General features: G+C 35.1%; 4 protein-coding genes and 2 pseudogenes across 4 annotated transcripts; 1 reads left to right on the forward strand and 5 right to left on the reverse strand.

Annotated features, from left to right (window-relative positions):
* Positions 1-1,802: 1,802 nt before the first annotated feature.
* Positions 1,803-4,153, reverse strand: LOC112089664 (annotated as a pseudogene).
* A 310-nt stretch (positions 4,154-4,463) lies between these two features.
* LOC112089665 lies at positions 4,464-11,474 on the reverse strand (annotated as a pseudogene).
* Positions 11,475-16,967: 5,493 nt separating this feature from the next.
* Positions 16,968-19,262, reverse strand: LOC18026325 (AP-1 complex subunit sigma-1). The gene is made up of 7 exons (XM_006409255.2): positions 19,158-19,262; positions 18,105-18,191; positions 17,915-18,006; positions 17,720-17,828; positions 17,585-17,620; positions 17,405-17,491; positions 16,968-17,309 (listed from the first exon to the last, which is right to left on the reverse strand). Exons 1-7 carry the CDS (start codon positions 19,158-19,160, stop codon positions 17,238-17,240), a joined length of 486 nt encoding a protein of 161 aa, XP_006409318.1. The 5' UTR covers positions 19,161-19,262; the 3' UTR covers positions 16,968-17,237.
* Positions 19,263-19,429: 167 nt separating this feature from the next.
* Positions 19,430-21,547, forward strand: LOC18026326 (trimethylguanosine synthase). Its single transcript, XM_006409256.2, has 3 exons — positions 19,430-19,622; positions 19,705-19,759; positions 19,875-21,547. The coding sequence occupies exons 1-3, from the start codon at positions 19,485-19,487 to the stop codon at positions 21,314-21,316; spliced, it is 1,635 nt and encodes a 544-aa protein (XP_006409319.1). The 5' UTR covers positions 19,430-19,484; the 3' UTR covers positions 21,317-21,547.
* Positions 21,536-22,908, reverse strand: LOC18026327. The gene is made up of 3 exons (XM_006409257.2): positions 22,773-22,908; positions 22,416-22,677; positions 21,536-21,815 (listed from the first exon to the last, which is right to left on the reverse strand). Exons 2-3 carry the CDS (start codon positions 22,675-22,677, stop codon positions 21,781-21,783), a joined length of 297 nt encoding a protein of 98 aa, XP_006409320.1. The 5' UTR covers positions 22,773-22,908; the 3' UTR covers positions 21,536-21,780.
* Positions 22,909-23,006: 98 nt separating this feature from the next.
* On the reverse strand, positions 23,007-25,201 carry LOC18026328 (3-hydroxy-3-methylglutaryl-coenzyme A reductase 2). Its single transcript, XM_006409258.2, has 4 exons — positions 24,170-25,201; positions 23,917-24,098; positions 23,506-23,846; positions 23,007-23,425 (listed from the first exon to the last, which is right to left on the reverse strand). Exons 1-4 carry the CDS (start codon positions 25,135-25,137, stop codon positions 23,168-23,170), a joined length of 1,749 nt encoding a protein of 582 aa, XP_006409321.1. The 5' UTR covers positions 25,138-25,201; the 3' UTR covers positions 23,007-23,167.
* Between the last annotated feature and the right edge of the window lie 708 nt (positions 25,202-25,909).

Below are 25,909 nucleotides of genomic sequence, written 5' to 3' on the forward strand. Positions count from 1 at the left end.
TGGTCTGTCTCTGACCTCTTCCTCGAGAATACTCAAGTCTGGAATAGTGACAGAACCCCTGAGTTACCCACATCTATCATATGCCTTTGGCCGAGCAATTTTGATGCAGAGGATACGTTTCTAGTGGCTACCAGACAAATCAGAAGGTTATTCTGCAAAGTTTGGATACCACACAGCAATGTAAATACCACACAGTATCTTTATGCTCTAGAATTGGGGTATACACACCTCTGCTGCAAATCAGACGTTCAAACATTTGTTCGAGCAATCAACTCTCGTGATCAGCTTAAGGAGCTCTATGGACTCCTCTGCGACATCCAATCCCTAGCGCTTGTTTTAATGTATTTTGTTTATCTACGTGTAGGGGACGGCTAAATTGTCGGTCGATGCTTTGGCAAAACAAGTCCTCCACGATTTACTTTCCTCTGTTTCCACTCTTGTATGACTCTAAGTTTATTAATGAGATCTAATGTTCCAAAAAACCAAAAAAAAAATAGAAAAAATTGATCAAGTAACTGAACTAAATGAAAAAAAAATTACATATGGGACCAGTAAGTATTATACTAAAAAAAAGTTACACTAATTATTTCTTTTTTACTTGAGGCAGTTGACTTCATCCCAGCTAGCGGATCTCACCTTCTTCAAGATCATCGAAAGCTTCCAAAGAATCATCATTGTCGTTTTTTAAAATCAGACCAAACTTTTTAACCCAACGAGTTCTTGCCATACGAGAGCCACCGCAGAGCTTCACGATTTCCTTCTCATCAGCCAAGTGATCTTCTTTCATCTTGAATCTCGCTTCTTCTTCCACCTTCTCTAGCTTACGTCGAGCTTCCAACCTCATGGATCTTCTCTTCATCACAGCTTCGATTTTACCTTTCTCTTTTCTCTTTAAAACCTGCTTCTCTCTCTTTACGATCTTCATCATCGCATCAGCCTTTTTAATGCTACTACTCTCTTCGATTTCTTTCCTGCACTTAGCTTTGACGATGATATCAGCAAAACGAATTTTTATTTTTGCCGAGCGAACCTCTTTCTCAGAGGATGACGACAAGCACAACAAATCACGACCATAAATTGTTCCTGTTGACATAACTTGGAGGCACGAAAACAAACGAGCTGCTACTACCCAACGATCAAACAGAGTGATGAATGAAGCGTAAAACTATTTAGGGTTTCTTCCCTTTTTTCGTTTCTGTGGTCAAGTTTTTTGGATCAAATATATATATATATATATATATATATATATATATAGGGTAATGTTTCTCCTGAAACACGTTTTCTATAGGCAGAAAAAGGAAATTGGGGAAAATGGAAATTGAGAAAAAAGGAAAATCGCGTACTGTTGTCATGGAGTGAACACTTCGTAAGATACTCAACAGAATAATTATGTGTAGATTCATATTTACCTTCTAATGTATACTTCGCTGAAAAGATATGTATTTTGAAAACACACAGATGTACATACACATTAACAAAATTATCATACATATATACATCGACAAAAATATCAAAGTTTTCATGTGATGTAATGTCTGAATATGAAAATGACAGAAGTAGAAGATTGCGTCACAAGAAACTTCCAGCTAAAAAAGTCATAATTTCAAGTTTTATTCGAAACTGACAAAGAAACCAGAATCATTTTTCCATTTCAATGTATCATCATCACATGATTCGATTTTCACTGTTTCTAAGAAGGAATTAATAAACATCTAGTCTAAAGTGTAATTGCATTAAAACTTTACATTAAAAAGTGTTTTTTTAAAGAGATTGATACATTTAAGGAATATGATAAAATTGACTCACTTCTTCAAGAGAAGAATAACAGTGTGAGCTGCAATGCTTCTGTTTTCTCCAAGGCTATCAGCTTTCTTGTGGGTTTTAGCTTTTAGGTTCACAACAGAAGGATCTGCACCTAGAACCTTTGACAGATTGGATCAGATCGTCTCTTTGTGTGGACTTATCATTGGTCTTTTTAGAATCAATGTCGCGTCTAGGTTTCCTATCTTGTACCCTGCCTCGTCCATGAGTCTCACCTGAAACATAAAGCCAAACAAAAACCTTGTTTCAAGTTCATTGAATCACTCTTCAAACCCACAAGAAGCTGAGATTTTGTTCGATCCACATAACCATAACCTCATTATAACTGATCATATCACCTAATTTCAAGTGGCCATCATTCAAATTCATAGCTTGATTCACATTAGCTTCCATGAAATAAAACATTCACAGTCAATCATAATAACGATATTACACTAAACCTAACACATAATTTAAAAGGACAGAGACAAGAAAGAAACTCTATAGTTTCAAATTTGAGTAACCGTATTTAACATCAATCATATATGTTGCCTCCAAAGAAATGTACAAATACGAGAGTGTTTCTATAATTCATCAACCCAAGAAGCAGATCTAAACTTGATCTATGCCAAAACTTTGCAAGATTGTACTCAAAGAGATTATACTCAAGATCTATAGGTTAAAAGATTATACTCAAAGAGAATTATAGAACCTTGATATTAACAAACCAAAAGCTTCCAAACTATGTAAATTCCACCAATCTATGAATCTAGCTTGAGAGTCAGGCTTAATGACAGAGCTATAATTGCATAGGGGAAATCTCTGCATACACAATTTCACACAAAATTGAAAGCTTACAGCTTCTTTGATGAAGACGGATGATTCAGCTCCTTTTCATTTAGGATCAAAATCTGGGAAATCTGAACGATATCAGGAAGCCCTAGAGCTCCTATTACATCCACTACATGATGGAGCAACACATCCCTGAACCAATACAAGTTTCACAAATTCAAATCAAAAACCTATAAGCTATAATCTAAATCTCAACGGAATTTGTTTTAAAAAAAAGAAGACAAGTTCACTTATCGAATTCGGAGAAATTTTACCATTGGAGTGAGCTGTGCAGCCTCTATCGTGAGGGATATCGATGCCGCCGATGTCAGAGGATACCCTGGCTCCAACCGGTGCATATCAAAACGTTTTCTGACTCGAAACGGAAGAGTTATGTGATATAAACAACAAAAAAAAACAAACAAACCTAACTAAACTCGTCTCGAATGCCATAAAATTGATGTCTACGGGTTGAATTTATAGAGATTATGCAATGCTAAGATTTCAAATAGGAAAAAAAGTCGAAAGCCCGGACCGAAATTAACGTATAAGATAAGTCCACAAGTAGATTATTATATTTTTTGTAAGTATTTTTGAAATTAATTAATTAAAGATATTTTAAAAAATTTACTAAGGATTAAAAAGTAATTAGCCATTCTAAAATTGAATTAAAAAGTTTAAAGCTAAAAGTTTATTTTGATTATAATATATATGATGATCAAACATTATACTATAAAATTAGTTTTAACTTTTTTTAAGCTAACAAGTTGAAAAAAAAAACAAACAAAGCAAAAACTACATTGTCCAAAATCTATTACCAAATTTATTGAAAGTAAATTAAAATTTTATCTATTCTAAATTACAAATAGGATACTGGCCTGCATGCATGTGCGGGCTTGAACGTATTTCTAAAATTTGAATGTTATTGAGTATAGTGTTAAGTGTATTGGGTTGACTTTTACAATATTGATAGTTAATATTGATAGTTTATAGTATGTGTGTTCTGATGGGCTTATATTTGTTGTGTATCATTGTATGTATTATATTTATTATAATAAAGAAAGTATAGATTAAGAGCACATCTAATTCTAAATGAACCTATAATTGTAATGATGTATCTTCTTTGAGAATTTGTGAGTATTCGGTAAAAAAACATGACATAGTTCTTCTAATCCTTCGATCAACTAACTGGTCAATCGAAAAATCCGTGCAATTCTGAATTTAATGGTTGGTTTACAAAGAAAACTGCAAAGATGTTAATAACTTTAAAATACGATATTATTATGTGTTGATTACATTAAAACCTTATTTATTCGAAAGAGCATCATAATCTATTAATTGTTGTCTTCTAAGAGCATTTCTAACCCTGAACCCCTCTTTGGAATTCTTAGGGACTTAAATTTTTTTTTTTTTTGAATAGTGAAGAACTCCAACATTTTTTGCAACCTTCAAACCTGAACCTCTCCTTGGGGATTTTAGGAAAAAAATATAATATCTTCATCTCCCTCTTTACCAAAACCATTTGACATACATATATATACAAACACAACACAACACAACATGCTTCAATCTATTTTCAGTTCTCATAAATACAAACTGTAAGAGATGACCACGGAACAATCCTAAATTTTCTACCGTGGAACTAGCTCCAAGCCATAGTTAAGGATATTTTTTTAGTGAAATGGGTCAACATATGTACATTGCACAAATCGACAGACCGGTTTCATTCAACTAACAAAGACGATGCAAAGGTTTCATTACCATCTGCAGCTGTGTGTATAACAGCAGCCTCTAAGAGTTCATGAAACGACAATGTACCAAGCAGAGCATTTCTATTCAGTCTGTTTAAGAAAAAGAAAAAAAGCCTAGAGGAAGACATTCATACAAAGAGGTTTTCTAGAAAAACAGGAACATGAACTCCAAACTATTACCTCCGGGAACGTTTGGACTTTACCTTCGTTAATGGCTTCCACTGACACATGAGATATGGGTTCCTTCACTTCTTCATGTTCTAAATCATACATGGGAATCAAGCCAGGGACCAAAAATGGATCTTCTTCTTTGGTTATCATGGTTTCTTTTATCCAGAGCAGTCAGAGCTCCATTTGAAGTTTCCATGTTTTTCTCATTTTGGCGATTGGAACTCATGTATCCTACATTCACTACAACTGCTTCTGAAGTCTTTTCTTATGTATCTTCCTCGATCATCATTTGGAGGTCAGCATTTTCCCAATCTTCAGATAATCTGATTGTCTTGTTAGTTTCCCAGGTCTGAAGAGCCTGGTTTGGACCTGGTTGCCACAAAATCTCCCTTGTCTTTCCTTTAGTATGAACTTGAATTGAACCAATCTTCCAACGGGCAGATCCTAAGCAGAAAGAAACCACATCAGAGTAAGCTAACACAAACTCTTAACAGAATCGATGTAAGTAAGAAATAGAAAACTGCCGATTGATGCATACCAGATCTACGGTCCAAACGTGGCCGTCTGACCAGGTGAGTGGTAAGGCATTTTCTGGGTCCCAAGGGACGCCAAACACAGGATCGTCACCAAGGATGAAAAAATGTTCCCCAAACACACTCTCCCCGCAACTGGAATCTTACACGAACCGTTTTTGTAGCCGACGCTGCAATATGTTCGCAATGTAAGCTGTCAACAATCCACGGATCCCGATATTAAAGGAATATAACTTATAAACTAACATTTTTTTACAACTTCGATTTCTGCAGCTTCTCTGTTTTCCTAGAAAAATGAAGGAACGCCACGGCATAGCAATCAATAACACAAAATGACTCGATCAGTAAATGTCTCCAAACAAAAAAAATGGAAATAATTTTAAGAACCTGAATCTCCGTTGTAAACAGAGCAAAATAAAATTTCAAAAAATAACTAGTATTTGCAGAGAGAAGACAGACAAACCGGAAGGTGCTGTTACCTAGCGATGAATGAGGTGTTGACAGATGGCCAATGAACCTCACAATACACGGGTTCAAAAAAATTACTGGGAAGATACTGGATCATCATCATCGACTTTGGGCTTCTTTTTTTTAATATTAAACCCAAAAAATTTCGACGGACGGCCACTTAAAAACTTGGAGTCATCCTCCGTTGGAGATGCTCTAACTGCAAGAAAATGTATTAAAGTTTCTGTTGCCAATGATTTGTAAATTGGAAATCGACATAAATAACTATAAATAACTAACCTTGAACAAATGGAATTTTCTTTATGGATGTGGATATTATGAAATGAATTAAAAAAACAATTTGAATCTCTGCTCTCATTTCTGCATAAACTCTTGACAACAAAATCTTCAATCTCAAACTATGAACCTTCGATTAGCAGAGGTTTGAATAAATCATGAAATTTTCGTCTAACCCAAGTTTGTATTATATGCTCCTTTAGAAATGAAAGAATTTGTATATTTTTGTATACGTCAGAAGATATGTAAATTAGTGGAGTGTGTTAAAATAACTTTAAAATATAAATTTTACCTTCACATCAGCAAAAAGCATTCTAATGTTACGCCCTGATATGGTATATATTCAACCCACTTTCTCACCAGTTTAACACGAATGCACCATTCAGTCGAGCTGTTGTTCAAATCTTCAATGTAATCAAGTGGTTCCATTTTCTGATAAGATGTGAAGGCCAAAATAAGTTGTTAGTATTTGTATATATATTGAAAACTTATCAAGACGGCAATAATTTAGGGTTTTCAAGATATTATTAAGGAATTCAAAATAAATACGTATATTCGGTCATTATATGATAAAATATCGGGTTAGATAAATTACAATGTACATAATAAATACAATATATTAACTTCTATAATTGCAATTCTCTTCATGGTATTATGTTTGTTATAAGATATAGTAATCTTCAATCACACCCACTAAAGTTTATACTATTCTTAGAATAAGAAATTGGTAAAACTTAAGAACCTAAATTATAAGTACATGTAAATACAAAATCATATGATACTAATTATAATAACACCATTAATAGCAAACAGTCAGCATACGGTAATAATTATTTAATAAAAGTTGTCACAACAGATTAAGTAATGTACATAAAATCAGATTAAAACCATAAACTGATAAATTTTGTAAAGATTCAGCATAAAAAAAAAGGAAAAAGGTTCAACATGGTCCCGAAATATAGGGGAATTGTAACAGATATAGTAGAGTTTAGGAGATGAAATAAAATCGGAGTTGATTTAGGATTTCATGGCCTGCTTGGATTTTCATAGATATCAGTAAATGGTAACCTGTAAAATTGAACCACAAAATTTAGATTCACCACAAATGCAGTGTAAATTTAATAGAGGTTTACAGGGAATAGTGTAATACCAATATAGAAAATCAAAAACTTCTTTAATATGTTGATTAAAAAGTACTTGAGATTGGTCATCAGCATTTCTGATGAAAAAGCCACCTATAACAAAATATAATCCTATATATTAAACATTGTTTCCAACTGAGATTTATTAAAACATTAGGTATCATTGATCTTATTCCAGCAAAGTAAAGATAACTAACCTTGAGAATAATAGAAAACGCGAAACATTCTAAGAGTCAACACCGTTTCATATGTTCCAATTTTTTTCCACTTTCTCCAAAAAATACTTGAGATTGGTCATCAGCATTTCTGATGAAAAAGCCACCTATAACAAAATATAATCCTATATATTAAACATTGTTTCCAACTGAGATTTATTAAAACATTAGGTATCATTGATCTTATTCCAGCAAAGTAAAGATAACTAACCTTGAGAATAATAGAAAACGCGAAACATTCTAAGAGTCAACACCGTTTCATATGTTCCAATTTTTTTCCACTTTCTCCAAAACTCCACAGCCGTCTACCCAGTCAGCTCCACTGTAATTTCCCTGAATCTGTTTGAAATTCCAATATCCATATCATCAATGACTGATATTCCTTTGGTCCTATGTCTAATAATTTAACTACTTACTTCATGTCCCTTATTTCAATTTCTAAATTGATCCATGGTCCATGTACCAAGGCATCCGGATCGTCTTCCAAACTCTTCAACTCACCAACAAACATTATAACACCTATCAAGTCTGCGAGAATACGTTCTAATAAATAAACTATAAGGGATACCACTATACTCTATCAAATTATGATGGTTCAGAATACAAACCGACAGAGTACTTAGAGTATATCTCATGGTTGATGATATTTTCAAAGGGAATGAAATCCATCATATGCTTACGATTCAATTCTGAAAGCTTGGTTACAATGGTTTGTTCATGCGTGATGATGAAATGGTTATTGATAGTATTCCAAATAAAGAAACTCGATTCCAATCTCCTTCCTTAAAATTTTGAGTGAGGACGGGCATGAGATCCAAATCGATGGCCACTTCAATTTTATAACCCTAACAATGTATTAACATGATATCTTGTTTTGTAAATGATTAACTTAGACTGAGTAAAATGATTAGTATTGATAAAAGTAATGATAAACTGCACTTACATTCCCATCGCCAATAATCAAGTGTGTTTCAAAGTGGCCTTTGACTATGTTGAATTCCTGCCATCGTCGGATAACCTTAACGATGATCGTTGGATTAACAATATTGAGGGCAAGTTGATCAAGTGTGAAATAGGTTGCCATTGTTTTGTTCAAACTCCAGACTTTGGAAAATGATGTTTCTTTGGAGTTTTGTGATCGATAAAAGGAGGAGATCTCTGTTGTAAGAGAAGAAGAGTGGAATAAACTTAAGTTTCTTTATTTGAAAGATTGTGATTTTTGGTAATTAGTAAAGGTTAAATTACTGTTGTGTTAGTTGGATAAGTGATAAATAAATGGTGATTGGGAAAGCAAAGAGGTAAGTGGTATAAATGAGAATAAAGTGTTACGGTGCAATATTTAATAGAGGACATATATGTCAACTCGAGAACTCGCACTATTTGAGAAAGGAAATCTAAGTTATAAGTTGCAAAAGAATTTATAGTGAATGAATAAACTACTTTACTTTTTCATTTTTCTTATTACCAAAATGGTTGGAAATTATATTTTTTTCTCACCACACAATATTATAATGTTATAAAAAGGAAAATAAAATAAAGGGATGAGCAATAATTATATACTTATTTCCATTTGTTCAAAAGTTTCATAGTTCAAATATAGATCATAAATAATGCAAAGTTTACACGACAAAGGAAATATAATCATACAAAAGCATAATAACTAAAGTTTAATGGAAAATTGACAAAAAAGGAAATTTAATGTATATGAAACTTTAACATATGGGACTGAAATACGTCAATCAGCATTTTCATACCCATACTGACAACAAGGAAGTTTTATGCACAAGCAAGTCTATAACTTTCTAACATAAAACAGAAAAAAAAAACATATTTAGATTAATAACTTTTTGGCATAAATTCCTTGATAAAACAGTAAAATCGATGAAGGAAATAAACACATATTTAGGTTTTTCTATTTCATAATGACATTGGACCACAATAAAAAGGCTAATTTGATAATATTGGAATAACATTTAAAAAAACCTAGTCAGATTATCGTAAAGTGCGCTTAAAAATCTTAATGAACACATTGTTGTACACAACATTAATTGTCTTCTTATGGACGTTACCATTCTTATCAGTTATCAAAATCTTCAAACCAGAGCTAGACTTCACTCTTGACAATGTAACATATAGATGTCCATGTGAGAACACTGGTCTAGGTAAGAATAAACCAACATTTTGAAGAGATTATCCCTGACTTTTGTTAATTTTCATTGCAAATGCCAATGTCACATGAAATTGTCTTCTACGCATTCTAAAAAGAATATTCGTTTCTGGAGGTGTAACGAACATTCTAGGAATGAGAACCTTATCTCCAACCTTATCGGATCATGTTATGATTCTACCCTCTATAACATGCCGAGCTTGTGTTACAATCAACCTAGTGCCGTTACATAGACCTCCCTTAGGATCAATGTTACACAAACACATCACTGCTGCACCTATCTTAAGGTTCAAACAATGTTTGGGCAATCCAGAAACTTTGATTCCATTCAAAAATTATGTAAGATATTTTACCTTATTAGATGGGTCTTTGTCATTAGGTGCAATGCTGTCAGCGCTTAAGTAGATATGTTCTTCACCTATAAATAAACATTCTATGAAATTCAGTACATTCAGTAAACAACTGGGATTCAATAATATATGCTTATATAGTACATATAATCAGAACAATATGTTACCTGGCAGCAATGACAACATATAATCGTTAATTTAATCAACATCTTCGTTTGTGGGACTCAGAATAACATGATGTTGATAAAAGTCTTCAGCATGTTGACTCTCTATTAAGTTTCCATACACTTCTTTCACTATAGTTTTCTTTGGATCGCCACAATCTTTGATTAACAAATCTTTTGGAATGTCAATATCCACAACTCTATCATTTGGAGTATTGATTTTACCATCACCAACAGCTAAAATCCTTCTGAATATGCCTTAAATCCTTCTGAACATCACTTAGTCCAGCAACCAATCTCATATTCTTTGTAAGTTGTAAATCTTTGCAATCATCCCATAGTTCTGATAAATTGATTGTTTCCATAACTGTTTATGCTCGACCAGCATGACGAATTACCGAAAGTACATGTCGGATATCACCTCCAAACACAACGACCTTCCCACCAAATGGTTTTTTTCACAGGTAATCTAATGATATCATTTAGACTTCTATCTAAATTTTTGGAACAAAACTTGCTCATCATTGGAGCTTCATCCCATACAATAAGGTCAGCCCTCTTCATCAAATTGGCAAGATCTGAGCCAGGAGGCATATTGCATTGTGTAAAATCATCTGAGTTTATTGGCATTCCAAACCTCGAATGAGCTGTTCTACCACCTTCCAACAACAGAGAAGCAATCCCACTCGATGCAGTGTTGATTACTATCTTACCTCTAGATCGAATAGCGGTTCAAAGGCAACTCCGCAGAAATGTTTTACCAGTACCTTCAAAACCATATACAAAGAAAGCACCACATTTGTTATTCAAAACAGCATCCAAAATCTCTTGGTAAACATATTTCTGCTCATCTGTTATCATGGCAAGAAGTCTTTCATTCTCATTTTTTTGCTTCTCAGCATTGTAATTGATTTCATCATCAATCAATCGGCTGCTGTTGTACTCCATGAAATTATCTGGTTTTGGCATATAGTTCCATTTCTTTAGTGACCGTCCTCTGCTTTCTAAAAATGCCTGAATTTATTGCAATGTAATATTTTTTATCTGCTCGGTAGATACATTCAAACCTGAAACAATAACAAAAAAAAATTCTTCATTTCAAAATGTCCACCACGTTGATAATTGTAACTTGTAGAGCAAACTTCATGTATTCAATAATTACCAAAGCTTCATGTATAAAATAACTTGTGTTTAAAACGTCTCAATAATATATAGAAACATATAAACGATATATAACATATGTAGGATGCAAATATACCTGCAGTTGTAGTAATTCTTGATTTCATCCACAACTCCATTCTCATCTTTGTCTAAAGCCGCAGAGACATAATTAGGACCCTTATGAATATATTTGAGTGCACCACTCAACATCTATATGTGCACGATAACGTAGCATAAGATCCCTGTTGTATGGCACAACATATCCATAATCAAGATTTATACTATTTTTGGTGAAAACCCTATTATCCCTGCGACGTCGGTATGATGGGAAACCGTTTGGATCCATCAAAGTTTCTTCATTGAAAGGTCTTGGAAAACTCTTTGAACACTTCCCGTTCACCATGCAAACATTGTCAGGCTTAGCAGCTCCACATGGTCCATACATCATATTTTCCCCAACAATATTATAAAGGTCTAGATCTATTTTTTGTCGGGAATCTCAGCGCTGATGTACTTGTTAATGTCATCAGTAGTTCATAATTTATTCTTATCTTTCAAGAATAACAAAATATGGGCGTGTGGCAGACCCCTCGTCTGGAATTCTATCGTGTACATAGCTGAAATACATTATATTAAAGTCAAAACATGGTAATACTGTTTCTTGAAAATAAATGACATATGTTCACCAATGGATTACTATAACAATAAAACATACCGGCAGCTGTTGGACCAAAAATAGCTTGTTTCGTCGTTAGATCAGTCATTAGATTATCCACCTTCATCTTAAAAACACAGCACATAATATCTGGCCTATCCTCTGTTATTAGGTTATATTTCTGGAGATACCTTGTAATATCAGGCCATTTTGGATTCCATGTAAATGAAATGAACAAATCCGGAAAAGTAAAACATTTGCCTATGGCCATAGCATCCAGGTAGTGCTGATTCATATACCGTGGTCTATTGGTAAAACTCGCCGGCATATAAATTCTTGAACCTTCTGAACTAAGATTTTCAGCACTCGCTTCAGATGCCTTCTTTATAGCTGTATAGTTATTACAACGAATCTTTTTCTGATTGAACCACAGATAACGTAGTCTACTGGATTCGATCATGGTATACGCATCCACAAGAAACTGTTGAAATAGTCTATCTGATCGATTGATTGTAGGAGCCTCACCACGTCTCTCACAAATTCTGAATGCAAAAAACTCCCGCATTGTTATTGATTTACGTTTTCTAGCAGATGTTTCTTCATACCCAATTGGAATCTTCAAGTAAAAACTGTCCTCTCCATATGGGAACAATAAAGGATATTGCAGAGGCAGGTATGCAGGATCTAATTCACTAATCCTTTGAAACCCTCCGTCTGTACTGGATTCAATAATGATGTCTCTAGATTCCATGTTCAAAACAAAGTCACCTGGTATCAAAGCTGCAACTTCCTCTGAAGTAGGAATATTATGAGTTCTTCCATCAGCTGATCTTCCTTCTATCAACCTCAATTTGAATGTCACCTCTCCATCAGTCTCATATCTATCTCTAGCTTTCCTAAATACCTTGACGTATGACTTTGTCTAGCATCTTCTTCAATATTTCAAGACAGTAAACTTAAAATTATCTGTCTTCGCACCCATAGTCCTAAGAATATTACAAATACGTTTAGAAAATAAAGAGTATGCACATATTATGTCTTTAGATAGATGATAAAAAGTATTAGAAAATAAATATCATATATACCCGTAAGCAGATATTCTATTGTATAGTTCATTAAGCGTGTCATGGATGTATAGTTACAAAAATTTTGGCATCTCGCCAACGTCTGGAACCATATTACCAATTTTATGATAATTATCCTCATTCATTTTGAAGACATACGGACCACGACCATTGTTAACCGCGTATTCTATTCTTCCGCCTAATGACATGAAAGAGAACATCATATTGTATGCTCTAATGAACTCACGAAAATATTTACTCAATGCATCCCCTTTGCATAACAATTCTATTATCTCCATCAGAGGATTTCTAAGTTTAGGGAGGACAATTTTGCTCTGCTTACAGGAAAGCGTAAATACAGGTATCAATTGTCTCCTAGATTTTCCTATCCGCTCTCTATACCAAAAATATGCTCCACAGTGTCACATTCGAATGCAGCATCTCCATCATCATAATATTCTGCCAACAAATAATTCACATTATAGTGTTCTATATTGAAATAATATCGTACTTACTATTTGGTTGAAAACCAAATTGAAATCTTGATGTTGATCCAACTATATTGGTAACGATTGTCTAACATATATTTACATCTGCCTCCACGTTATCAACTTCAATTCTCATACCCGAAGTCTCGCCTTCGTCATAATTAGGATCATGATTTTCATCATAGTCATCATCTTCTTGATCGCTGTGAGCCTTATATCTATTTTGATAAATTATATTTTAAATACTCTAGCGGTCAGTTTTGTGTACTGAGTAACCTACAAAAAATTACAAAAAATTACACAACATCATATTAATACTTTGGGGATGCTCTCGATTCGGATTTCGGTTGTGGCAATCTGACGTCGTTACAATCAGTTCCATATGTTTTTTTGCCCTTATTTGTTTGAGTAGTGGTTTGAGATCTCGTTCGGCATCTCGTAACTGATAATAAAAATATTAGAGTTGTGTAATATAAATTAGCTTGTCCCGAAAGTTGTTTATAATGTCCATAGAGTGGAGAACAAACCTTGAGAATTTGTGACGTCAGACATAGGGCGTACAGAATCATCTAAGTTATTTAAAACAACATAAATTGACAACACACCCTCTGAAAGAATATTCATATGAGATCACACATACAAATTAACAAAAAACAAATAAAGAAATCTATCTGATTGGTTTGTTAAATCGAACAATGTATCAGTATTTTGTTATTTGTGTGGGTGATCGTAGATGAGTTAACAATAGATGGTGACTCGTGCAATTTCCTACTTCTATCGCCTGGGGAATATGTAAGGTAAATAATGGTTTAAATGTGTTCAAAATAATTATAGAAATGGAACTCGAGTGGTTATATATGTGGAATACTACTCAGATTGATAATACATTACAATTTTGTAAGGGTGGTGAAGTTTGAAAAATCTTAGGTCGTCCACCTACAAATTAGAATACATAATCATTTAAATAATTTTTCAGATGATAAATATTAAACATAAGAGATTTTGTTAAAATGTATAAGGAAAATTTGAGTACCAGGAATAGTACTTACGTTTTCAAAAGGTTGGAGAATCATCGTCACGTTGAATGTAATTGTTTCATTGTCATTTTACGTTTCAGTAGAAGATTGTCCAATATTTAAACCCCTAGGTGTCCCACCTGATTGTAAATGAAAATATTTTAGATTTAATTGTTGTATATAAAAAAATTAAGGAATAATAGTGTGCTAATGTCAAGATCAAACATACTTTTGGTGGAGTTGAAAGAGTTTGATATTGAAATATCACCTAAAAAAACACAAAAAAAATCATCTTAAATTATTGCCATAATTATGTGAATTGGAATATAATATATTGTGATCTCACCTGTGAACTCTTGAATATGGACAAAGCGCATTAGACAGACAACGACAGATTCTAGATGTTGTTTAATGTACTCAACCATCATCAATGCATATTCTCCCCATAGTGTACATTTAAGATGAACATTTGAGCATAAAATAAATCAGAATTGCATGGTAAAAATATGTTTCAAAAATTATAAATAGCATTTAAACTTACTTGGTATCACGCAGTGTAATCCACAGTTTGCCAGTTCTTTTGCCTTTACTTTGGAAAATTTCCATACTCCCCACTGTGACAATTTGTCCAATAACATCTTCAATAAGAAAGTCTAGCATTTAATGATAAAGTAAAATATGGACGTTTTATTATGATTGAACAATAAGGAAATATATCGATTAGAATATTTCTGTCCATCTTGTCCTCTTTGATACTCTTAAAATCAGTCAAATATTTTTCAGCAACGTTTGCTGGAAAATCATAAATCTCATTCGCAAGGGTTGTCCTGCAGAAATAAATTTTGAATGGCAAAGAAGTAGTCCTAAAAACACCATAATAATCTTTCAATTAGAAGCATGTAATAGAAATAGTTTTCCCTTCAATATGAAGGTCCTTGTGTTTTTCGAACAACTCTTCATCAACCGTGGCTTGAATCCTTGATTCTTGTTAGAGAAAAAATATTATCACTACTTGAACTTAAAATTGACATAATATGATAAAAGACATTAAAATGTCCAATGACATACCTCCTCATCCAATAAAACCATTTCGATTCTAATACGTGAATTTTTGTTAATCACTTTCCAGATGTAACATATATTAGCTCTAACTTGCTGAATGGTAGTAGGATCTAATTTAGGAAAAGAAACAATATGAGCTCCACATATGCATATTATAGACATTTTGAGAAAAGAATAGTATCGTTTCAGGCTTTTTGGTATGATGTTATATATATATTGAGAACAAGTGAGCAGAAGAAACCCTAAAGTACTAATATTTGGAAGGATATTTGGTAATTTAAAATATGGAATGAAATTCAAAATTGAGAATATTCGTATTGTGGTTATAAAAAGTTGTTATAGTTCCGGAAATGCTTTTTAATTCAAAGATTCAAATTGAATGAATTGTCATAGATGAGCGGTAAATATGGATATGTAATCTTCCTGATTAAATTGATTTTATTATCGAAAGATCCTATATATGTTGAAAATGGTGGTAAAATATACTGTGGATAGTTGGTAAAAGTCTTCAGTCTTGGGCCATAACATGTTTTTGAAAGACAATAAATTAAGTCAGTCGGGTATAAGGATCTGTGTCTTTATCCGTTTTTAATTTTCTTGGATTTTAAGTTTTTTAATGCAAAGAAAATTGCAGAAATAAAACACGTGAAAAATTGTGAACCAATGAAATGTAGTCGAGCAAGCGTCCTTGCCATGTCACATTTTACGTGGATTGAACATCATCATTTACGAGGCACCTTCTCTCTCCTCATTTTTAACCAATGAAATAAAAACAAATCAGCCGATTTTCATTAAACTACATTCTCATTTAATATATAGGATATGGGATCACCTATATAATGCTTAGTTCATCTTCAAATTTTAAAGCTAAACTAGTTTTGGTCTGGTTTAATACAATAAAAAATTATATTTAGTCACACAGAATTTAGGCGAGTTGATGTTTGTTATTTTGCTAATAATTAATATTTAATAACTTTTGTTAAGCATAGGATGAAAACTACAAAAAAATGGTTCATAAAATACATTTGTGAAACTTTGAAGAATTATTAAGTTTTTCATCCAACATCGAAACTTGATTTACTACAAAGATTTATTAAGGTTCGTTTATAGTTGAATTTTCTTAAATACCTAAACTAAAAACTGGATAAACCAAACCAATATTCACACATTAAACTATTTTGTGTGTAGATTTGGATATAAACTCATTTAACATATGTTTATTATTTTAGTTCATAATATTTTGAAAGACCAATAGACCAATATTTTCATGTATTTATTGCTTTATATAGTTTAGTAAAATTAGATAAATGATTAAAATTTCATAACCAATTTTTGCACAATCATTTTGTTTTGTTTCTAGTCTTCTAAAGCTTAAGAAGGATCTTTATTAGTCTAGGTACGACTATAACTGCTGTTAAAATTTTTATTCATATTCAATGTTATCTCGAGTGAAACAACGGTCGTGTTTTTAAGAAATAAGAGAATGACATGTGTAGCAAAACTCTAAACTAAGTAGAGATTATATACCATTAGGTTGGTGAACATAAGAAATTCTCTTCTTCTTCTCTTCTCGGATCCTAAAAGAGAGATTAAGATAAATTTGTTTCTTTCTTTGGTTAAGTTTTGATACTTTCTTTCAGCTTTCAACTTTTGTAATACTCTTTCTTATCAATCATCATATATGATAGATCACAACAAAGAATGTATGTTGTCCTTACAAAAACAATATCCAAGACTTGGATCATCACTAAAAATCATTACTTATAAACCCACAAAAGATTAATACTTCTTTCTTCTTACCAAACAAATAAACAGATGACATGAAAAACATAAGTGTGGTTTATAAGAGAATACTCAGAAAACAAGGAAATATTAAAACGTTTCCGATATTTTAACTCTGCGTAAGACCAGAGAAGAAAGAAACTACTTTGTAGCCTGAGCAATTATATTACTTATGGAACTAGCCTCCTCTTTCGCAGCCTCCACCAATTGATCCTTCAATTATCAAATAACACACATCTGTTAATACAAACCCTTAAAGGACTAATCCTTTTGCTTCAGTGAGCATTAGTAGTATTAAGAAACCATACCTGAGCTGATATTATCCTCGCCACTGTTTTCTTGCTCGACTCTTGAAGCTCACCGGCGATCAACAGCTCATCCAATATATAATACGCCTATAAGTTGCCATAATGAAGTAAAAATAAAGAGAGTATAAAATCATTGCTTTTCCCTTAGAAGGTTCTGTAGAGTTGTATGTATATGCATACCTTGTGGAAGTTAAAAATCAGATCGAGTTCACACACCTGAAGATCATAAAATAAACAACTCTAAAATCAAAATCTAGTCGTTTTGTAATGTTATGGTAGAATGAATGAGAAACTTTTGGAAATGCGTTTACTCACACTGCCAAAATAACGGTCAAGAATCTCGACGTAGTGATGAATAATCTCTAGTACTTCTAACTCGTTATCCGCCTCATCAATGCACATGCAGAAGTACAGGCTTGCATATCTGAACACATACACAACCATCATGTTCACAACCACTAAATTTTAAGTAGCGAAAGAGTAATCATTGACTTAGGGCTCTCTTTTTACCTTTTGTAGACAACCTTGTATCCTCTCCATTCGATAAAATTGCAGAGCTTGGGACCTCGGTTCAGAATTACGCCGCTGAGTTCGCGTATGACCTGTCCACATCATATAATTGTAAGATCAAAAGCATGCAGAGAATGAGCAGGGATTAAGCTCAACCATTTGATCTTCGTAAAACTTGAGCTGTACATACCTTAGACCTTTCCTTCTGTGTATAAGGCGAATACCACTTGGTGAGCCTTACTTTTCCTTGCCGACTAACTAGGAGCACAAAATGTATCTGGAAATACAAACATCAACCCAAGATTACTGAGCCAACTTTTGAATTTGTCTTTTCTCAGGATCATCTCACTAAAAACTTTTATTTAACAAGAGTCCTAACAATTTTAGAAAGCACTACCGTAGATGGTGTTCACCCAACTAAATCATTATGGATGGCAATCTATAGCGAACAATTGGTTTTTCCCAACTCCAATCTCATCAGTTTCTCACCCATGTTAAGTTATAAAGCATATATCTACAACTACAACTTTAAGAAGAAGAGAACTTTGCCAGCATACAAGGTGGCTCTTTGAGTAAGCAAGCCTAAAAAGGACCAGTCAGACGAGCAGTATATCACCATTTCTCGCAACTCGTAAAGTTTTAAAAAGCACCTTCTATGCTTGCAAAATCTCTTTTTCTCAAAGTTGTAGTTCAAATGTGCTTTATAACTTAAAAAAGAGTGAATTGTGAGAGATTAAGTAACAGAACTTGAAATCAATCTACTATCATTCATCTAAACTGATCTTAAAAGCATCTCAGGAAAAGTTCTAAACCCATTTATAAGGCATTTCAGTTTCCAACACATAAAAAAAGCGAGACATATAAAGATGAAAGAGATCCACCAGATTCTTCTGCCAATTTCAGAAACCATAGGAACGTAAAGTGAGATGAGGCATAGATTCAAAAATAAACTCGAATTGAGTACTGAAACATAAGATTTCAAGCTCCACGAAAACAAGCCAAATGCTAGCAATCGCTTGACAGATCCAAGCAGAAATCTACGAAACCGGCCGATCAGATATAAATTCACTACCGAAGCAAATCATAAACCCAAAGAGAGGATCATAGATGCAAAATTCATATTCAAAATTCGTTGTTAACGAGCAGTGTTATCCATAACAATGGCACAAGATCGAAGACAGATCTAAAATCCAAACACATAACACAGTAACCGAAAAAAGAAAAGAAGAGTACCGATTGTTACCATGTCTATTCGAATCTAAAAATTGAGAAAATCTGCAACAGCGATGCTCGATTCCCAGAAGAGATCTCCAGAAGCTGAAGACGATGATCGTCGAATGTATCGTATAATAAAATGCCAGGGGTATAATAGTAATATAATCGTTAAAATGGATCTTGGTCCTGGTTTGGGCCGGGTCGTGTCGGGTCAGGTCCGGTCAGGTCGGGTCGGGTTGGGCTCACAATTTTAATTTTACAAAATGATGCATCGGAGGCTTTTGCTCTCCTCGAAGTAGAGCTCAAGCGACGATTTCTCCGATCTCCAGAGTTGCATATTCGATAACCCTAGAGAATGGGAAGGGTCCGAAGCGAAGAAGAAGGTGAAGCAATCGAAGCTCTGGGCTCTCTCTTCAAGCTTACTCAAATTCATCTATGGGACGATGGCTCGACAGATACTCATTTGGTTCCTCTCTTCTATGAACACAGCGATGTGAGTGACCTTCCTGTGTTTTTCCATGCTTGCTTTGGATTCAAGTTTCAGTTTTTAATTCTTGTTCTTGTTGGAATCGCAGGTATTTCCAAACAAGAGTATTGATGATACTTCAAATAAACTTTCTGGAATCGCAAGTATGTCTTACTTTTTAGTTTTTTTTATGTGTTAAAAGATGTTTATTGTTCTTAGTGGAGCTATTCTCTTCAATATTTCAAGGATTGATGATTGAATCTTTGATTTTTTTTAAAGACCATAGGTCTGAGGATATGGGTTTGATAAAGGAGATGAAGGCTTTGGGTCTTCCGGTTTCTTTCCAAACAAATAAGGAGTGGAAGACCAGAACTCGAGGCCACCAAAAGAAAGGAATCAAGTTTAATACGCTGCTCAATGAAGAAGACTATGATGTTGCATCCCCTCTGAATTTGGTGTCTGATTACTCTTCAGATTATGTTATCGTTAGTGAGGAGATTGACAGGACTTGTGTGGGAAACGATTGTGTTCAAGAAAGTGCAGTCGAAGAAGAGAATCATGAATTTGGAGGTAGAGATTCTATGTTGACATCAGAGACATCAGATTCTCAGAGGTGCAAAGTCGGTAATAACAATGATGACTCTGATGAATGGAAAGTCTACTGGGATTCTTTCTATGGAAGAAGTTATTTTTACAACATCAAGACACAAGAGTCTACATGGAATCCGCCAATTGGGATGGAGCATCTAGCTGCTAATAGTTACAACACACATAACTTGAATGAATCGGCTACAGAGACAACCGAGAAGCCACATGATGACTTGCTCGGAACTGAACCTGCCAGTGATCTTGGTAGAGTTTGCCAAAGTCAATATGAAACAGGAGCCCTAGAGGAAGTTAGCAGTTTGATTGATAGATACCAAGAAACTTCCATTGGAAACCAATCTCTGGATATCACTCCTCCTGAAGAAGAAGGTGCATATGTTGTCACTTCCATTAGGAAGGCTAAGAAGAAGACAAGAAGAACGCGAGCCAGAAAGATATTCTCCAGTTTGAACACAGGGGCTCGAAGGGAACGTGTTCTTGAAGAATATTCCGATATCCTTGGCAAGTATTGGTGCCAAAGATATCTCCTTTTCTCCAGATTTGACGAAGGCATCAAAATGGATGAGGAAGGATGGTTTTCCGTCACTCCTGAACTCATAGCTAAGCATCATGCCACACGCTGTAACGAAGGAGTGGTCATCGACTGTTTTACCGGAGTTGGTGGAAATGCTATCCAGTTCGCATCAAGGAGCCACTACGTGATTGCAATTGATCTTGATCCAAAGAAACTTGATTTGGCAAAGCATAATGCTGCCATATATGGTGTTGCTGATAAAATCGACTTTGTGAAAGGAGACTTCTTCGATTTGGCGCATAACTTAAAGGCAGGCACTGTATTCTTATCGCCTCCCTGGGGAGGCCCTGATTATGTTAAAGCGAGTGTGTATGACTTGAAGACGATGTTGAGACCTCGTGACGGAGACACTCTATTTAAGGCGGCTATGAACATCGCGTCAACAATCATTATGTTTCTTCCAAGAAATGTTGATATCAACCAGTTGGCAGAGCTAGCCTTATCAACGTCTCCTCCATGGTCACTTGAGGTAGAAAAAAACTACTTAAATGGGAAGCTGAAGGCAATAACAGCGTACTACTTTAGACAAGATGGTTGTTAGAACTAAGAAGAAGACGAAGATTCTTCTCACTTGTTCTTTGCATTTGTGTCAGCTTGTCGAATTCATATGAATGAAAATTGATTTGTGATCATAGGTGTTAGGCGTTTGTATATGCAAATTAATTGTGTTCTTGTAAGCTTTGTGTTTTCGATTACTCAACTTCATGTTACTCATTGCTTCAGACTGAAACTGGGGAATGAAACTTGGGCTAGGAAACTAAATGTCGCTAACGTTAAAACTTTAAATAAGATTTATAAAACATAGAAAATTTGTTAAATGTCACATTGATCGAATAACTCTTCTATAGCTTGGATTTTTTCGGTTCTTTTGGACGTATTTTCCATTTTTACATTGACGAATCTAAGTTTCGAAGAGTGATTCTATTACTGGTCTACTTGTAGTGGAATTGGTAGCTTCACTCGACTCCATCTTCCCCAACTGCACTAGTTTCCATATCTATAGCTTCACTTGTCAAACTCCCATATCACTCCTCCATCCTCTGCATCACACACAAACTAACTCTGTCATGTACATCACAATGATCAACTTGATGTAACATAAATCATGGCTCAAATCTCACACCAATAGAAACACTACCACAATGATGATATCAGCATTATCACAATCATGATATAATATCACATCTTGAAACCCAGAGGCTTATCCTGGTTACACTAATAGCCAACATGACCAGAAGCCAGAAGGAAGTATTATACAGGATCATTGGACCCTAAGGGATCATCGTTTATCTCATTGCTACTCAAATTATGTTCATTTCCTCCAGAAATCAAACAAAGAATCAGAAAATAAACTCTAATTACTTCACTCTATAATCTATATCCATGATTTATGATTCTCAATCAAGCATCAAGTGGCTAACAACTATAAAACTCAAACAATGATCAAGCAAGTATGAACATTGGAACCAGAGGAGCTCATCGCTTATTCCATTGCTACTCAAAACATGTTCACCTCCTTTGGAAATCAAAGAATGAATCAGGAAAATGCCTCTGGTTTCATTCAATCAAGCATCAAGTGGCTAATAACTAGAAAACTCAAGCAATGAGAAATGAAAAAAAAAAAAAAATAAAGCTTTAACCTTTGACTTTCTTGTTGATCCAAGCCTCTAGAAGCATACCAGCACCAATCCCACCAAGGATAAAACTTCCATAGAAGGCAAGAGCAGAAGGCCATGGCTTCCTAGGAAGGAAGTAAGCTTCATATTTCTCCTCAAGTCCCCTCGGAATTTGTTTTCTCGCTCTAGTCGCCATTTTAGCCCCCGCGCTTGGCTTATTCTTCTTCTGATTCTCACTCCCCCACTCTTCTCCTTTCCATGGATCCTTGGCTTCTTCACTTCCCATCTTTCAAAATACATTCATCCAAAAAAAACATTCCAGATGAGACAATCGTATGGATTTTTAAGGGTCTTAACAATAAGAGAGGTGAAGAGACTTACCGGTCAGATTTAGGGTTTAGGGATCTGGTCGCTTCGACAGTCCCGGAGATTCTGGTGAGGTTTGACGAGAATGGGGAGAGAAGAATCGGATGGCTGAGAGACAATGAGACTTTTAATGAGACGAAGTGGATTAAAACTCGTTTGATTTGTAAACGGTAGTTTACTATAACTAAAGAGGGGTTTCAAATATTTTTAGTAATCAAAGATTATGAATGCTATAATAAGCCATAAAGATGGAAGGACAAAATTGACTTTACATAATAAATAAAGATAATTTGGAGAACTTGGGAGTACACACAGATAGAAAAAAAGATCGATGAAGAAGAAATCGAATGAGGTTAAAAAATTACATCAAATCTAATTTTGGGTTTTATTATCTGTCTCGTGCTCCATCATCATCTGTTGTTGACCTGAGACGAAGGGCCAATGTCTCTGCTTGATCTGTTGTACTTCATGTGGCTCTTGACAAGCTGTCCAGCTGCAATTGCAGACATTAGCGAAAGCTCTCCCGCAAGAACCGTACCAGCCACAACTCTCGCCAATTGCCTTGCGTTCGAGCCAGCTTCCTCGGTGTTGCTCGATCCTTTTACACCGAGCAGATTCAAACAAGCTGATTGTGACGCAAGCTGTGTCCCACCTCCAACAGTTCCAACCTGTATCCACATCATTACACAACATTTAAGAAACTAAATGACTATGTTTTCCAGGATAGAACATGCAATGCATTTATTACCTCAATGCAAGGCATTGAGACAGAGATGTGAAGGTCGTCGCCTTCAGCTACAATCATGGTGATACAGTGTGAGCTCTCCACGTTTTGAGCAGGGTCTTGGCCAGTGGCGATGAACACAGCGCTTACTATATTGCTGGCGTGAGCATTGAAACCACCAAGAGAACCAGCCATAGCTGAACCAGTGAGGTTCTTGAGCACGTTAAGCTCTACAAGAGCCTCTACGCTTGTCTTCAACACGTTCTTCACAATCTCGCCCTTAATAGTTGCTTCACAAACAACATGCTTTCCACGTCCTTCTATCCAGTTTATAGCCGCAGCTTTCTTGTCCGAACAGCAATTCCCTGAAAACACCAAATATTCAAAAAGAGCTGGCTTTATCTCAGAAACTGAGACAAAGAAGAGAATACAAACCGGAGATGCCAATAACATCCATGTCAGAGAACTCAGTCTTGATGAAATCCAATACATTCTGAACTCCTTTGGAGACCATGTTCATCCCCATAGCATCACCGGTACTACACGAAAACCTCGGATACAGATTCTTTCCAGCAATCCTGCATGTGATACTCTGAAGCCTAGCAAATCTACTCGATCTACATAAACATACAATGTCAGGGCAAAACAATGTCAAAAGTCATCATCTTAGCTAATGTTTGAAACTCACTTGTTGAAAATGAGGGACAATCTCTCGAAATTTGCAGGATCTTGTAGATAAAACATGGCAAGAGCAGCTCTTCTCGCCGAAGGGAACCTTACGACCGGAGCTCTGGACATGGCGTCGTTGACGAGAACACTGAAAGCACCACCGGACATGTGAATAGCCTTGCAGCCTCTATTAGTGCTAGCAACCAAACAACCCTCCGTCGTCGCCATTGGAACCGAATACTCTACCCCGTCGAGCAACAGAGGTCCGGCGATTCCCACCGGAATCTGAACATACCCCACCGGCATTTCGCAGCATTGCCCCAAAATCGAATTGTAATCGAAACCTTCCAATGGAAGACCCGCTAGGGATTTACCTGTTATCCTCTGCACCGCTTCTCGTCTAATCGCCGCGGCTCGCTTGCAGTCTCCGAGCTTCGTCTCCAGTGAATAAGACGGGATAGTTCCTTCGATAACCGATTTGACGATTTCTTCGTCTTCCTCGGAAGACAGATCCGATTCGCGAGGAGGATCGATGGAATTAGGTTTCATCGGGAGAGAAGAACAATCTAGGGATTGGCCGCACGGCGGGATCGGGATCTTCTTCCTCAAATCTTCGTTGAGAACGAGGTGATCGTCGATCTCGTAAACATCATCTTCGGAAGAAGAACGGAAGAAGACGGATTGAACGAAATCGACGCCGAAGAATCCGAGGAGGTAAATGCACGACGCGACGAAGCCAAAGAGTGCGGAGATCTCCGATAGGTCAACGACGTGGAGAGGCGTGGAGTTACGGATCTTCTCGCGCCATCGGCTGAGAAGGAAATAGACGGTGGCGAAGAAGAGCGCGAGGAAAACGGTGTTGGTTAGGTATAACGGGAGAGGAAGCGCGTCGGAGGCTTTTCGAGAAGTGACTTCGACATTGGAGGAGGCTACGTCATTGTTTTGAGAGGGAAGTTTGGCCGGAGATCTTCGACGACGGACATCCATTGACGGTGGTTGGATGATCGGCCGGCGAGATGGAGACTCGGCAGTTAGAGATTTTCGGTTTAGAAAGTCTGCATTGGGAAAAAAATAGGGAAGAGTGACTATTTATAGTGGTGAAAGTTGGACCACATTGAAATCAACGTCAAATGTTTAATGTTGTTGTGAGATCATCATGTGAGAGGGATATCATTTGGTCTCTGTTTCAATCTAAAATAAAAGATATATCATTTGGTCTCTGTTTCAATCTAAAATAAAAGATTGAGGCATTTATTTTAGAGAAAATTAGAAATATAGAACAAAAAATGAAGGTACTTCTTTCCTTAGTACTTTTTTTAAAAAAAATTGTCTTTTTAATACTTATGCTAATTATAATCCTCTTTTACCCCTTAAAAACGAATTATTTGATATTCAAATAATGTTTTAACTATTATTAATTAAGATATTAAATTAAAAAAAAAAACAACTTTCTAAAGTAAAAAAAAATTCAAAAATAACTTTAAAAAAAAAAGAGTCTGACACTTTCTTCTTCTCATCGTTTTCTCTGTCATCGTTTTCTTCTCATGCAAATCAAAGCTTCTTCCTTGTATTTCTGAATGACCAGTAATTCTAAGAAGTTTTCGTTCAAGTATGTATCCAGTTGTCTGCTTCTTCAATTTATTCAACTGATTTTGGTTATTAAGGTTTGAAAATCTCAAATTAAATCTGGATATTTTTAGAGAAAATTTGAAAAAATACATTTAAAGAAGATTATATTTTGAAAACTACACCTTTTTAA

This window comes from Eutrema salsugineum, unplaced genomic scaffold (genome assembly GCF_000478725.1).
Source record: "Eutrema salsugineum unplaced genomic scaffold, Eutsalg1_0 scaffold_11, whole genome shotgun sequence".
NCBI classification, from domain to species: domain Eukaryota; kingdom Viridiplantae; phylum Streptophyta; class Magnoliopsida; order Brassicales; family Brassicaceae; genus Eutrema; species Eutrema salsugineum.

Coding starts and splice junctions, on each gene's coding strand:
- LOC18026326 (XM_006409256.2), top strand. CDS start 19,485: ATGGGAAGGGTCCGAAGCGAAGAAGAAGGTGAAGCAATCGAAGCTCTG. Junction 19,623..19,704: donor TCTTCTATGAACACAGCGAT/GTGAGTGACCTT, acceptor TTGGAATCGCAG/GTATTTCCAAACAAGAGTAT. Junction 19,760..19,874: donor TAAACTTTCTGGAATCGCAA/GTATGTCTTACT, acceptor TTTTTTTTAAAG/ACCATAGGTCTGAGGATATG.
- LOC18026325 (XM_006409255.2), bottom strand. Junction 17,829..17,914: donor TACAAGGTTGTCTACAAAAG/GTAAAAAGAGAG, acceptor GTATGTGTTCAG/ATATGCAAGCCTGTACTTCT. Junction 17,621..17,719: donor TTGACCGTTATTTTGGCAGT/GTGAGTAAACGC, acceptor TATGATCTTCAG/GTGTGTGAACTCGATCTGAT.
- LOC18026328 (XM_006409258.2), bottom strand. CDS start 25,137: ATGGATGTCCGTCGTCGAAGATCTCCGGCCAAACTTCCCTCTCAAAAC. Junction 24,099..24,169: donor TTGTCCCTCATTTTCAACAA/GTGAGTTTCAAA, acceptor ATGTTTATGTAG/ATCGAGTAGATTTGCTAGGC. Junction 23,847..23,916: donor GGATGTTATTGGCATCTCCG/GTTTGTATTCTC, acceptor TGGTGTTTTCAG/GGAATTGCTGTTCGGACAAG.
- LOC18026327 (XM_006409257.2), bottom strand. CDS start 22,677: ATGGGAAGTGAAGAAGCCAAGGATCCATGGAAAGGAGAAGAGTGGGGG. Junction 21,816..22,415: donor GATCAACAAGAAAGTCAAAG/GTTAAAGCTTTA, acceptor TGTGTGATGCAG/AGGATGGAGGAGTGATATGG.